Source organism: Natator depressus, chromosome 6, assembly GCF_965152275.1.
Source record: "Natator depressus isolate rNatDep1 chromosome 6, rNatDep2.hap1, whole genome shotgun sequence".
NCBI lineage: Eukaryota > Metazoa > Chordata > Testudines > Cheloniidae > Natator > Natator depressus.
The window spans coordinates 71,969,684-71,984,428 of record NC_134239.1 but is presented as its reverse complement, the minus strand read 5'-3'; the positions used below and the strand labels follow the sequence as shown (position 1 = coordinate 71,984,428).

At 45.1% G+C, this 14,745-nt stretch overlaps 1 protein-coding gene and 1 long non-coding RNA gene across 2 annotated transcripts; one reads left to right on the top strand and one right to left on the bottom strand.

Annotated features, from left to right (window-relative positions):
* Positions 1-6,973: 6,973 nt before the first annotated feature.
* LOC141990101 (uncharacterized) lies at positions 6,974-11,315 on the bottom strand. Its single transcript, XR_012640075.1, has 3 exons — positions 11,194-11,315; positions 10,509-10,586; positions 6,974-8,655 (listed from the first exon to the last, which is right to left on the bottom strand). It is a non-coding gene; the product is annotated as an uncharacterized LOC141990101 (long non-coding RNA).
* A 178-nt stretch (positions 11,316-11,493) lies between these two features.
* On the top strand, positions 11,494-14,099 carry CHST14 (carbohydrate sulfotransferase 14). Its single transcript, XM_074957070.1, has one exon. It carries the CDS (start codon positions 11,739-11,741, stop codon positions 12,846-12,848), a length of 1,110 nt encoding a protein of 369 aa, XP_074813171.1. The 5' UTR covers positions 11,494-11,738; the 3' UTR covers positions 12,849-14,099.
* Positions 14,100-14,745: the final 646 nt, after the last annotated feature.

Genomic DNA, 14,745 nt, shown 5'->3' with positions numbered 1-14,745 from the left:
CATGCTTGCAAAGCCTCTCTATTCTCTCAGACATTTGGCAAGGGAGTGGGTTGAGAGGGTTGTCATGTATGTGTTTATTATATCTTTGCTAATATGAAGGAAAAATATCAATGTGTTTTGTGTGTTAAGTATTTTATATGCTATACATTGTGATTTTTATAATTTGTGTTGTGTATCTTTAAATGTGTAAAAGCAGTGAGAGCAAGGGAATTGACATTTCAGTTATACATTTAAATAAACCAGTCGGGACCCCAAAGTGGGTGGCAACCCCATTTTAATGGGGTCGCCAGGGCTGGCTTAGAGTTGCTGGGGCCCGGGGCCAAAGCCAAAGGGTTTCAGCCCTAGGTGGTGGTGCTCAGGTTACAGGAACGCTGCCTCGAGTGGAAGCCCTTGAGCTTCAGCTTTGCCCCACCCACCCAGCCCGGAGCGGTGGGGCTCAGGCTTCAGTCCCCAATCCTGGGGTCGTGTAGTAATTTTTATTGTCAGAAGGAGGTTGTGGTGCAGTGAAGTTTGAGAACCCCTGAAATAAATCATTATTACAGACAGCATAAATGATAGTTACAGCTACGTTTATGTCACAGAGATCACAGAAGTCATGAAATCTTTGACGTCCAGAGACCTCCATGACATTCTCTGCTTCAGCCCCATGGGCTGTAGGACTTTGGAGCTGACAGTCAGTGGGGCCCTGGCAGGGTTCCAGTGACAGGCGAGAGCAGTGACAAGTGACAGGGGCTCCCGGCAAAGTTCCAGCCACAGGCGACAGCCTCACGTGGGGGCAGAAACCATGGAGCCGCAGCAGCAAAAGTCACGGACGGGTCACGGCTTCCGTGAATTTTTGTTTATTGCCCATGACCTCTGAGACTTTTACTAAAAATAACCATGACAAAATCTTAGCCTTAATGATGGTCTTGTAACACAATATGCTACACGCCATGGCAAGCTTCAGTTATAACAGCAGTTTGCTGTGGTAGTATGCAGACTTATCATTGAGCACTAGTCTGGGCTAGGCACTCAAATGACGAGCATGGTATTAATATCTAGATATTATGAGATTGTCCTGAGATCAATAAAGATAACAGAGTTTGTCCAGTGTGTTCTACTGCCATGTCAGCAGATCAATCAGATGAAATAGCACACCTGCAAGCGATCTGAAACCAATCCGTTCCCACCCTCACAGCTTCCAGTTAACATCAGTGAGACACAGCTGCTGTCATAACGAGACATCATGTTTCCATGTGCACCTTCTGCCTCGCTCCTGTAATTGCAAAAAGAAAAGGAGTACTTGTGGCACCTTAGAGACTAACCAATTTATTTGAGCATAAGCTTTCGTGACCTACAGCTCACTTCATCGGATGCATACTGTGGAAACTGCAGAAGACATTATATACACAGAGACCATGAAACAATACCTCCTCCCACCCCACTCTCATGCTGGTAATAGCTTATCTAAAGTGATCACTATCCTTACAATGTGTATGATAATCAAGTTGGGCCATTTCCAGCACAAATCCAGGTTTTCTCACCCTCCGCCCCCCACATACAAACTCACTCTCCTGCTGGTAATAGCCCATCCAAAGTGACCACTCTCTTTACAATGTGCATGATAATCAAGGTGGGCCATTTCCAGCACAAATCCAGGTTTTCTCACCCCTCCCCCCAAAAAACACACACACACACACACAAACTCACTCTCCTGCTGGTAATAGCTTATCCAAAGTGACCACTCTCCCTACAATGTGCATGATAATCAAGGTGGGCCATCTCCAGCACAAATCCAGGTTTTCTCACCCCCCCCCCCACCCCCATACACACACAAACTCACTCTCCTGCTGGTAATAGCTCATCCAAAGTGACCACTCTCCCTACAATGTGCATGATAATCAAGGTGGGCCATTTCCAGCACAAATCCAGGTTTTCCCACCCCCCCCACACACACACACAAACTCACTCTCCTGCTGGCAACAGCTCATCCAAACTGACCACTCTCCCCACAATGTGCACGACAATCAAGGTGGGCCATTTCCAGCATAAATCCAAGTTTAACCAGAACGTCTGGGGGGGGAGGGTAGGAAAAAACAAGGGGAAATAGGCTACCTTGCATAATGACTTAGCCACTCCCAGTCTCTATTTAAGCCTAAATTAATAGTATCCAATTTGCAAATGAATTCCAATTCAGCAGTTTCTCGCTGGAGTCTGGATTTGAAGTTTTTTTGTTGTAAGATAGCGACCTTCATGTCTGTGATTGCGTGACCAGAGAGATTGAAGTGTTCTCTGACTGGTTTATGAATGTTATAATTCTTGACATCTGATTTGTGTCCATTTATTCTTTTACGTAGAGACTGTTCAGTTTGACCAATGTACATGGCAGAGGGGCATTGCTGGCACATGATGGCATATATCACATTGGTGGATGTGCAGGTGAATGAGCCTCTGATAGTGTGGCTGATGTTATTAGGCCCTGTGATGGTGTCCCCTGAATAGATATGTGGGCACAGTTGGCAACGGGCTTTGTTGCAAGGATAGGTTCCTGGGTTAGTGGTTCTGTTGTGTGGTATGTGGTTGTTGGTGAGTATTTGCTTCAGGTTGGGGGGCTGTCTGTAGGCAAGGACTGGCCTGTCTCCCAAGATTTGTGAGAGTGTTGGGTCATCCTTCAGGATAGGTTGTAGATCCTTAATAGTGCGCTGGAGGGGTTTTAGTTGGGGGCTGAAGGTGACGGCTAGTGGCGTTCTGTTATTTTCTTTGTTAGGCCTGTCCTGTAGTAGGTGACTTCTGGGAACTCTTCTGGCTCTATCAATCTGTTTCTTCACTTCCGCAGGTGGGTACTGTAGTTGTAAGAATGCTTGATAGAGCTCTTGTAGGTGTTTGTCTCTGTCTGAGGGGTTGGAGCAAATGCGGTTGTATCGCAGAGCTTGGCTGTAGACGATGGATCGTGTGGTGTGGTCACGGTGAAAGCTGAGGCATGTAGGTAGGAATAGCGGTCAGTAGGTTTCCGGTATAGGGTGGTGTTTATGTGACCATTGTTTATTAGCACTGTAGTGTCCAGGAAGTGGATCTCTTGTGTGGACTGGACCAGGCTGAGGTTGATGGTGGGATGGAAATTGTTGAAATCATGGTGGAATTCCTCAAGGGCTTCTTTTCCATGGGTCCAGATGATGAAGATGTCATCAATATAGCGCAAGTAGAGTAGGGGCGTTAGGGGACGAGAGCTGAGGAAGCGTTGTTCTAAATCAGCCATAAAAATGTTGGCATACTGTGGGGCCATGCGGGTACCCATAGCAGTGCCGCTGATCTGAAGGTATACATTGTCCCCAAATGTAAAATAGTTATGGGTAAGGACAAAGTCACAAAGTACAGCCACCAGGTTAGCCGTGACATTATCGGGGATAGTGTTCTTGACAGCTTGTAGTCCATCTTTGTGTGGAATGTTGGTGTAGAGGGCTTCTACATCCATAGTGGCCAGGATGGTGTTATCAGGAAGATCACTGATGGATTGTAGTTTCCTCAGGAAGTCAGTGGTGTCTCGAAGGTAGCTGGGAGTGCTGGTAGCGTAGGGCCTGAGGAGGGAGTCTACCTAGCCAGACAATCCTGCTGTCAGGGTGCCAATGCCTGAGATGATGGGGCGCCCAGGATTTCCAGGTTTATGGATCTTGGGTAGTAGATAGAATATCCCAGGTCGGGGTTCCAGGGGTGTGTCTGTGCGGATTTGATCTTGTGCTTTTTCAGGAAGTTTCTTGAGCAAATGCTGTAGTTGCTTTTGGTAACTCTCAGTGGGATCATAGGGTAATGGCTTGTAGAAAATGGTGTTGGAGAGCTGCCGAGCAGCCTCTTGTTCATATTCCGACCTATTCATGATGACAACAGCACCTCCTTTGTCAGCCTTTTTGATTATGATGTCAGAGTTGTTTCTGAGGCTGTGGAGGGCATTGTGTTCTGCACGGCTGAGGTTATGGGGCAAGTGATGTTGCTTTTCCACAATTTCAGCCCGTGCACGTCAGCGGAAGCACTCTATGTAGAAGTCCAGTCTGCTGTTTCGACCTTCAGGAGGAGTCCACCTAGAATCCTTCTTTTTGTAATGTTGGTAGGGGTGCCTCTGTGAATTAGTATGTTGTTCAGAGGTATTTTGGAAATATTCCTTGAGTGGAAGATGTCGAAAATAGGATTCTAGGTCACCACAGAACTGTATCATGTTCGTGGGGGTGGAGGGGCAGAAGGAGAGGCCCCGAGATAGGACAGCTGCTTCTGCTGGTCTGAGAGTATAGTTGGATAGGTTAACAATATTGCTGGGTGGGTTTACCAGCATGAGAGTGGGGTGGGAGGAGGTATTGTTTCATGGTCTCTGTGTATATAATGTCTTCTGCAGTTTCCACAGTATGCATCCGATGAAGTGAGCTGTAGCTCACGAAAGCTTATGCTCAAATAAATCGGTTAGTCTCTAAGGTGCCACAAGTACTCCTTTTCTTTTTGCGAATACAGACTAACACGGCTGTTACTCTGAAATCTGCTCCTGTAATTGTGGCAGTACCAGAATATATATTTAGAAAGCTAAAGTGAATTTATTTTTTCTTAAACTATTTGCAATTCAGAATTAAATGAGAAAGATAGGTGACTTATGTGTTTTGAAAGTGTCTTGACATGAGTTATGAATTTCAATATCGTCAATAATTGTACACATGGAAGAATTAGAAACTTCCATTACTTGTGATTTATACTGTAAATTGTAAACAAACCACATAAGACTAATGTTGGAGATTTTGATCTCAGTGCCATGGATTATATACCAGTGTAACTCAATATTTACACTGGTGTGAGATCATAATCAGATCCTTGGATTTGCAATCTCAAATCAGTAAACAAATCTGATAAAACCGCTGTTCTTCTGATGACAGACTCTATCGTAACTTCACCAGGTTTATTATATATTTGCATTAAAATAAAACTAAAATGTAAAATAATTTGGCTTCAGGATCCTACACTTCACTACAAATTCTTTGTCTGACTTCACTGACAAAACATTTGTTGCTTTAGAGTTTAGATCAAAGGAAACTAAGTGGAAGCTGTTTTCTCTTGATGTTAAGAAAGCTTTTGACATAGATAGTTCTGGAAGCATGAGCCCTGTGATATGTTCTGGAAATGGGCTGCAGAATAATTTGAAAAGTGTGTTATTTATATTGCATGAGACCTTCATTCTAGATATTGTTATAAGCAGGGCTACGGTGACCAGATGTCCCGATATTTGGGGATTTGTATTATATAGGCACCTATTACCCCCCACCCTCTGTCTCGATTTTTCATACTTGCTGTCTGGTCAGCCTAGGCAGGGCTGTTAGCACCATCTATTAAGGTTACTAACCCGTCCCACTATAAGAGCCAGTTTTCAGCTGATTATTACTTTGCCAAACTTTAGCCGTTCTGGATGAAATTTACATGCCTCGTCTCTGCCTCAGCTTGGAACATTTCAGCCAAAACATTTCAGCCATTTCCAGGAACAAGGCTAGGGGAAAATATGCTGTTTTGCCCATCTTAAAACAAATTCTGGCAAGCTTTTCTTTGAATAGCTCTATCGCCCACATGTTTTGGAGCACAGACCTGAAATTTGGCATTGGAGTTGCCTTTGTATCAAGGATGTGCCTTTTGCCATGTCCATGAAAATCTTCCCAAATTTGATCAAGTTATAAGACGTTGGACAATCACAATTCTCAGACGTTCAGTAGAGACGTCTTCCATTTTAGCTTCTAAAATCTCTGAAGATTCTGCCCTCACCGAGCATGTTCATGCTTCTCACAGTCCTACTGCTGTCCAGATTGAGAATGCAATGCTCCATCCCCTCACAGCTCCTAGGTGTGACCAGACTGCATGTACCATCCCCATAGTGTGACTGAGCATGCATCCCCCAGTCCAAAGCTACAGAGACGAAACTGGACTTTCCCTGTAATGGCTGCTCCAGGTCAGAGTGGGGCTGAGCACTGGAGCTGAGCGCAGGGAGCCTCTCTCTCCTGTGATCGTCATTGCCCCCATCCCCCGCCCCTCCATGGAACCCAAGCAGCATGGAGGAAGAATCTGTCTAATTCAAATGAAGAGGAGGAAAAAGCCAGACTGGGGGGAGGGAACAAGGGTAGATTGGGCTAAGGAGTCTGTGAGACTGGGACTACGGGGGGACAGAAACTGTAACTGGGTCTGGCTAGGCAAGGAAACTGGGACCTGGTCGGGAGACTGGGACTGGTAGCCAGTAAGGGAAGCAGGGGAGGGAACAGAGAACAGGCAGGTTGGTAGAGGGAAACACTGAGATTGGAAAGGAACTGCAGGGAGGGGTTACTGGCTGGCCTAGGAGAATGGCACTAGGAACCAGTGAGTGGAGGAATGGAGTGAGGGAAGACAAATCTGACAAGGAGCTGGGGTGCAGAAGAGAACTGGGATGGGATGGGCAATGAAACTGGGGCAAGAAGCCAGAAAGGGAAGGTTGAGATTGGCCATATTAAGATTGCACAGTCAATTTTGTGTGTGTGATATATGTAAGTGATCTCCCTGATGCATGTAGAAAGCTGATGGCTTTTATGCAACTGTTACAGGTTAGTTTTGATGTTTAAAAGTATTAGTTCATGTGAACTGAAACTAGGGTTTTACATAGTTGTACTCTCTATCCCTCTCCTAATCTGGAGCCACTTCATCTCTCCATAACTCATAGAGCATTCCCCATTTTTTGTGGGGGAGAGTTGTTTTTTAATTAAAAAGATGGGTTTAAGGGAAAGTGGGTTGCTGAGGAAGGGAGCATTATAAATTATTTAGACAAACTGTCCAAAGCCTAAAATAGTTTGCATTGTTGTAGCCATTTTGGTCCCAAGATTTGAGAGAGACAAACTGGGTGAGGTAATATATTTTATTGAACCAACTTCTGTTGGAGAGAGAGACAAGATTTTGAGTGTACACAGAGCTCTTCTTCAGGTCTGGGAAATGTATAGAGTCCTGAAGATGAGTGGATATCCGCTTTATATCCGTGTATATCTGCATCTGCAGATGCGGATGTATTGTTTACCATCTTTGAGAATTTACTCAGTTGATTTTATGGCAGCTGCGAACATGGCTGAAGAGACCCACTCGAGAGAGAGAATGCCTGCTTCATCTGTCACATTTAAAGGTGATGTTTCGACCCTTTGGGCTTTGCCTTCTGCAAGCTCTTTTCTCCTCTGCTAAGCTGGACTGCTTCCTCTTGTAACTCTGGAGACCTTAATTGAGCTCTTCTTTCCAAAGGCTGCGGTCTTGAGTGTGATCTTCACAGTTATCCACATGCATGTCCATTTCTTTGAGGTCTTGCTTGCACACATCCTTGAAACACAATTTTGGGCGTCCTTTGGGTCTTTTTCCAGATGCCAATTCACCATAGAGGATGTCCTTTGGGGTGCGCCCATCATTCATCAGGCACACATGCCCAAGCCAGTGGGGGCGTCTCTGTTTGAGGAGTGTTTGCATGCTGGGTATGTTGGCTCGTTTGAGCACCTCAATGTTGGTGACTCTGTCCCTCCAGGAGATTCCAAAGATTCGACGAAGGCAACACATATGAAAGCTGTTGAGCCTCTTTTCCTGATTACAGTATAAGGGACATGTCTCGCTCCCATACAAAAGTGTGCTGATAACACATGCACGATACACACAGATCTTTGTGTGTTCTGTCAGTTTGTTATTTTGCCAGACCCTCTTGCTCAAGTCTAGACATTGTTGTGGCAGCTTTTCCAATGCAGATGTTGAGTTCTGTTTCAAGTGAAAGATTGCCTGCAATAGTGGACCCCAGGTATGTTAACTCATTCCCCACTTCAAGTTCCTAGTTGCTGATCTTGATGGAGAGTGCTTCCTCAACTCTTTGGCACATTATGTTAGTCTTTTTTAGGCTTATAGTAAGCTCCAAGACTTGGCAGGCTTTGGAAAAACTGCCCATAAGGTTTTGCAGATGAGCATCTGTGTGGGTTGTCACTGCTGCGTCATCAGCGAAGAGAGGTGTTGGAAAAGGGCCTCCCGAGTCTTGGTTTTAGATCTGAGTCTTGCAAGATTGAACAGCTCTCCATCAGATCTTGTGTGCAAGTAGATTCCCTCAGTTGAGGAACCAAAAGCTTGTTTCAGTAGCAGGAAGAAGAAGATCCCAAGCACAGTTAGGGCAAGTTCACAACCTTGCTTAATTCCGCTACGAATCTGGAAAGCCTCAGAGACTGAGCCGTTGTATTGGACTGTGCCGTACATGTTTTCATGGAAAGATCGAATCATGCTTAAGAGCTCGGGGGGACATCCAATCTTTTCTAGAAGCATGAATTGTCCACTTTTACTGACAAGGTCAAAAGCTTTGTGAGATCAATGAAGGCTATGCAGAGGGGCTTTTTTGTTCTCTGCATTTCTCTTTGTCTCAGCAAGAAGATCATGTCGATAGTAGACCTTTCAGGTCTGAAGCTGCACTGTGATTCAGGATAGATTCTGTCTGCAAGGGTCTGAAGTCTGTTCAGGATGACTCGGGCAAAGGTTTTTCCCATAATACTAAGAAGGGAAATGCCACGATAGTTGTTACAGTTGCACCTGTCCCCCTCTTTTCTTATAGAGAGTGATGATGTCGGCATCTCATATTTATTGTGGTACTTCGCCTTCTTTCCAGCACAGGCAGAGCGACTCGTGAAGATGCTGCAGTGGAATAAGTGAGACAGGGTGCTGGTGGAGATACATATAAAAGGTGGAGTGTGGCTCATGGGTCGGATACAAGTTAATTATCGTGGATGCGGATCGGATGTGGATCCACATTTTTGTATCCATGCAGGGCTCTAGAAATGTACTCCGGAGTGTCACAGCTAAATAGAAGTTAGAACAGATTGTTTAGCGTAAGTAGTTAAAACATATTTCAAGGGACCATTCAAGGTGATGTGGCCAGTTAACACCTGTTCAGTGTTTTGGGGGAAAAAAGGAGGCGGAAAGCTGGGGGGGCGTGGGAGGTTAGTGGGTTATAGATTGTTGTAATAAGCCATAAATCCAGTGTCTCTTTTGAGTCCATGATTTTTAGAATCTAGGCTCATCTTTTGAAGGTGCTGTGCAGGTTTCCTTTGAGGATGATGACTACACAGCAATGAAAAAGCCACGGCTGGCCCATGCCAGCTGACTTGGGCTCATGGGGCTTGGGCTGTGGGGCTGTTTCATTGCTGTGTAGACTTCCGGGCTCAGGAAGGAGCCTGAGCTCAGGGCCCCTCCCACCTCACAGGGTTCTACTACCCAGGCTCCAGCCCAAGCCTACACAGCAATGCAACAGCCCCGCAGCCTGGGCCCTGTCAGCCCGAGTTGGCTGGCATGGGTCAGCCACAGGTGTCTAGTTGCTGTGTAGACATACCCTAAGAAATCAGATATAGAGTGATTGCTTTGTGAAAAGTGTTCACCCACAGGTCATGTTTTTGTCTTTTATCATTTTTCTGTGAGAGTTCATTTGAGAGCACAGTGATTGTCTCATTTCACCCACACAGTTGTTATTGGGGCATTTAGTGCACTTTATGGGGTATGCCACCTAATGGGAACAGCCATGGGTACTAGGATGGTTCCCCAATATACCAACCACCTTGGGCCACCTTGAAGAAAAATTTCTGGACAAATGCACCATGAAAGCAATGATATAAACATTTATGATATTTTCATCATCTGTTCCATCTTCTATTTAGCTGTGGCACTCTGAGTACATTTCCCAGACCTGAAGAAGAGCTCAGGGTAGGCTCAAAAGCTTGCCTCTCTCACGAACAGAAGTTAGTCCAATAAAAGATATTACCTCACCCCCCTTGTCTCTCCTAAACCTAAAATGTCTACAAATGAATTGTCGGGTAACGAAACAGCTGACACTTCTTTGAGGCAACTTTAAAACACGGCTGGTCATGAATGGTCAATCACTGGGATCACATTTATTTGACTTCTCAGCTACCTGTAATTTGTATTTCATGCCTAGATACCAGGCTACTTTAAAAACAGTTGGGAAATCTATGAAAGCAACTCTGCCAATTGTAACTAGCCAGTTAAATTCTTTCCAGTTGTATTGAAATTCACCAAAAATGCCAGATCTTGAGTTAAAAATAAATGAAGCAACTCTAGAAATGCTGCACAGTGTGTAAATTAGAAGTGAATCATGCAGAAAAAATCCAGGCAGGTGTTTTTGTTGTTGTTGTTGTTCCCTTTCTTCACTCTTTCAAATGTAATTTCCTTTTAACTGTTTTTCATAATTGGTTTTTCATTCAAATAAAAAAGGAGCATTTTAAGTATGAGAGGTGTCAAGCACCCAGCTCTGGCCAATCTGACCACAAGATCAAGACCAATTGTTCTGAATTCTGACTGTAAAAATAGCATTGAAATACCATTGTATATCAAAGATGCCAGATCAAACATTTTCAATTTAAAAGTAAAAAGTTGTTTTTTCGAATCCCAGTTTGTAAATTTAGCCTGGGATCTGAGAGTCAAGCTAGGTTGTTTTTGGATCAAGCCCCATCACCAATTAATAAAAGATTCCGCACCTCCATGGTAGTTAGCAATACTATTGATGATGTGCTAAAAGAGGAGAATCCAGCTCCCTCTTCCACAGCCATTCTTTACTAAGAGGAATAAAAAATAGGAACATCTTAATTTTCAAAACAAAGAAATCAATTGAGACTGAAAAAAACCCTGCTATGAAAGAACATGCAATTTTTAGAGTGATTTTTTTACTATAATTCCACTTTAAGGCTCCCAATATTCTGCCTCATTAATCAGGTCCTATGTCCCATTTGTATTAATAAATAGTTTATAGTGGCTGGCCTGGACACTTCCTCGGTACAGTGAACCCAGCCTATTTCTATAGCCCCCTCCCGTACTGTCCCCATTGCCAACACCCAGCTCTCCTCCTAGCCACCTCCACCCAAAGCCCCCAAAGTTCCCTCATCTGCACAGAAACCCCTGTGCAACAATCCCTCTTCTGCAGTGGAGGCGATCTGTGCAGGTCCCGCCCCCATTCTGGACAATGCCACTGTGGGCACACAGTGTCCCCCCCCCCGCGCAACTCCCCCGTGGGCACACAGCCCCCCTCCCCTAGGCTGTGCAGTGCCCACGTGCACAAAGCCCCCCCATGCAATGCACACTGTGTGCACACAGCCCCCGCGCGCCCTGCAATGCCCCTGTGGGCACAGCGCCCCCCCCCCCCCCCGCAGTGCCCCTCGGGCTCACCCAGCCCACGCCCCCTTTGCGTAGCAGGCGGGGCTGCCCCGAACTCGGCAACCGGCGTCCCTGCCTCCCTCCTCACGGCCGGGCTGGCGGCGCCGCCCCCTGGCCCCGAGCCGCTGGGCGGAGCCGCCCGCCGCTCCCCCGTCACTGCCGGCCTCCCCCCGCGTCCCCCTCACTCGCTCCCGGGACATCCGGGCCCTCGCTGCCGCTCAACTCTGCCGGGCCCGGAGGGGCCCAGCCCGCCGCACTCCCCGGACGGCGGCGGCGGCGGCCCGGCCTCCTCCCCTTGCCCGCTGTGCTGCCCGGCTGGCGCGCCGCGAGCCCAGCATGGGGGGCAGCCGCTAGGGAGCCCCCTGCTGCCATGCAGAGTCCCGCTGCCCGGCCTGGGTGAGGGGCCTGCAGCAGCACCTGGCAGAGAGACCCTGGGCCCCAGGGGAAAGGTGCTGCCTCCATCCAGCAGGAGACAGCCCTGCCCCACCCCGTCCCCCCTTGGGTAGGGGCCGGCTCCGCCTGCTGTTTGGCCCTGACACCGAGCCAGTGCCTGGGCCATGTTCCCGCGCCCCCTCGCCCCGGTGGCAGTGCGCGGTGCAGAGATGGGAGCCATCTCCGTGCGCCGGGCCGTGGTGCCCACCAGGATGCGGGGCAGCAGTGGCACCATGCTGTTGCCCTCCATGCTCATGTTTGGGGTGATTGTGGCTTCCAGTGGCCTGCTGCTCATGATTGAGAGGGGCATTTTGGCAGAGGTGAAGCCACCACCACTCCATCCCCCACATGGAGACCTTGCTTGGAGGAGCAGCAGTGACACCAGGGTAGCGGCTCCCGAGGACATGGATTACCAGGTGCTACAAGATGTTCGTAACCGGACAATCCGCACCATGTGTGGGCAAAAGAACATGCCTCACAGCATCTGGGAGCTTTCAGCAGGTCAGAGGAGAACAGTGCTCAAACACATCCTGGTCAGTGATAAATATCGCTTCTTATACTGCTACGTCCCCAAAGTCGCCTGCTCCAACTGGAAACGAATACTGAAAGTTTTGGATGGAGCGCTGGAGAATGTGAATGTCAAGCTCAAAATGGACCACAAGAATGACTTGGTTTTTCTCGGCGACATGAAGCCGGATGAGATCAGCTACCGGCTAAAGCACTACTACAAGTTTATATTTGTTCGAGATCCGATGGAGAGACTTTTATCAGCTTATAGGAATAAATTTGGAGAGATCAAAGAGTACCAGTTAAAGTACGGTGTGGAAATAGTAAAAAGATACCGAAAAAGCCCCAGAAAGTCCACAGGAGATGATGTCACCTTTTCTGAGTTTCTCCTGTATCTGTTAGATGAAGAGGCAGAGAGAATGAACGAACACTGGATGCCCATCTACAACTTATGCCAACCCTGTGCGGTTAGGTACGATTTCATCGGATCATATGAAAAACTGAATGTGGATGCAAATTACATTCTTGAACATGTTCAAGCGCCTTCTTTTATCCGTTTCCCAGAACGACAATCGTGGTATAAGCCTGTGACTCGAGAAACTCTACATTACTACCTGTGTAACACTCAACGTGGGCTTATAAAAGAACTGTTACCAAAATACATTCTGGATTTCTCATTGTTTGCCTATCCTCTTCCAAATGTTACTAGTGAATTTTGCAGGCAGTGAACTTTTTCTATTTGTGGGGTGGTCTACTACGCTAGAAACCTATGCTGATAGAGTAATGTTGTGCAACATTTTTATACTGGCAAAAGCTCTAGTGTAAGCAGTTTTATCGGCATAAAAGTACTTTTGCTGGTGTAGAGTATTTCACTCAACAACCTGCATAAATTCTACTGGCAAAAACACTTTTATGCGAGAATAAACTGCAGCTACACTAGGAGAGTTTGCTGGTATAGCTACACTGGCAAACCTTTTCTAGTGTAGACAAAGCCTGTGAAGCAATCTGTGTCCTATGCATGTTTCCTAATTTTATACTTTTTAAACCTTTTAAAATATCAAATATCATATGATATATATATATAGCCTTTACAACTAGAATATCTTTTACCTTTGTATTGTTCCAGTTTTACTATGTCTATGTGCCGCTGAGTTCAGCACAATAGCTTTTATATATGTTTTTTAAAAACTTCTTTCTACAACACAAGACAGCGAATATATGCAAAAGAATCAGGAAATGGATATATTTTAAGCACAAAGCATTGTTCTGTTTTTGTGGTCCAGGTTACATATTCTGGGGCAGAATTACCCACAGCATCAACTGTATTAGCTGTTTTTTAAAGAATTACTGCAGGATAGTTAAATTATTCCTAGGTTGAACTGGTGGAAGCAGTGATGGGAAATTTTGAGAGAAAAGTCTTTTGTAAACTAGGCCTGAGTATCTATAATCTTCAGACTTGTGGAGTGCATCTAAAGCTGACAAGTCAGTTTCTGTTCTGTGACGTAGCAATGCCTGGGTTGTAGTGTTTTTTATTTCAGTATTGAACCACAGTCGTATTCATAGAAAAAGTTAATATGTTCCTCTTGATACAAGATGTTAATTCAAAGACAATTCACTGTTCATTTTATTTTGTGTGATTAAAGATCTGAGCATACCAATTACTTACACAGTGAAACTAACATTTGGTGCAGCAATGTACTTATTACTAATAAATTCTCCTTTTGTTCCTCTTTTTTTAAAACGTTACTAAAATCAAGTGTTTCTCAGCCCTTGTAACAAAATTTAGAAAATAGCTTATAGTGGTTATTTACAGCCTATGGAGAAAAAACAAGAAAAAATGCTTTATGCAGCTGCATTTGGTGCTACTGTAAGTAAATGCTCAGTTCTGCTTTTTATATGTGCATGATATTTTCATAGCTATTTATATGTAAGAATTATGATTCAACTTTAAAAGTGTGGATGATAATGTTCAAAATTGTTCATGACAGTTTATACAGTACCTGCATTTTTAATAAAATTTATATATAAATTATTCTGTGACTTGGTGCTTTTCTTTTAGTCATGGATTGTTATTGTTATTGTTATTATTTATTATTTGTTTGTATTACAATAGCAGCAGTGCCCCATTGTGCTAGGCCCTATACAAACATATAACAAATAAACAGTCCCTCTCCTGAAGAGCTTACAATCAAAGAGTAAGACCAAAGAGAACAAACAGGTGGAAAAAACAAACGCATGAGGGGAAGAACAAGGAAACAATTAGATAATACTAGTCATCATGAAAAGCAGTGGATACAGCAAACCATATGCCTAACCATTGTCCAGTTAACCTAGAGTGATGTAGATAGACGTTAAGATATGTCATACAGTTTTTTATTTCCTGGAAGCCCCTTTTTGTAACGTGACAGGCATTTTAAAAAATGTTCTTTATAACTTTTTAAATACTGCCACCTCTGTAGCTAGATGCATGTGCTATGTTAATATTCACTGTGCATATATGGCATATCTCCTAACAGTGTGGCCTATAATGCTGTCCAAGGGAGGTTGTATAAGCCCACATTTCAAGCAAGCATGGACCAGAGCACTAGGATATATACTATGAGGACCAAGCCTGCACAGGAAATG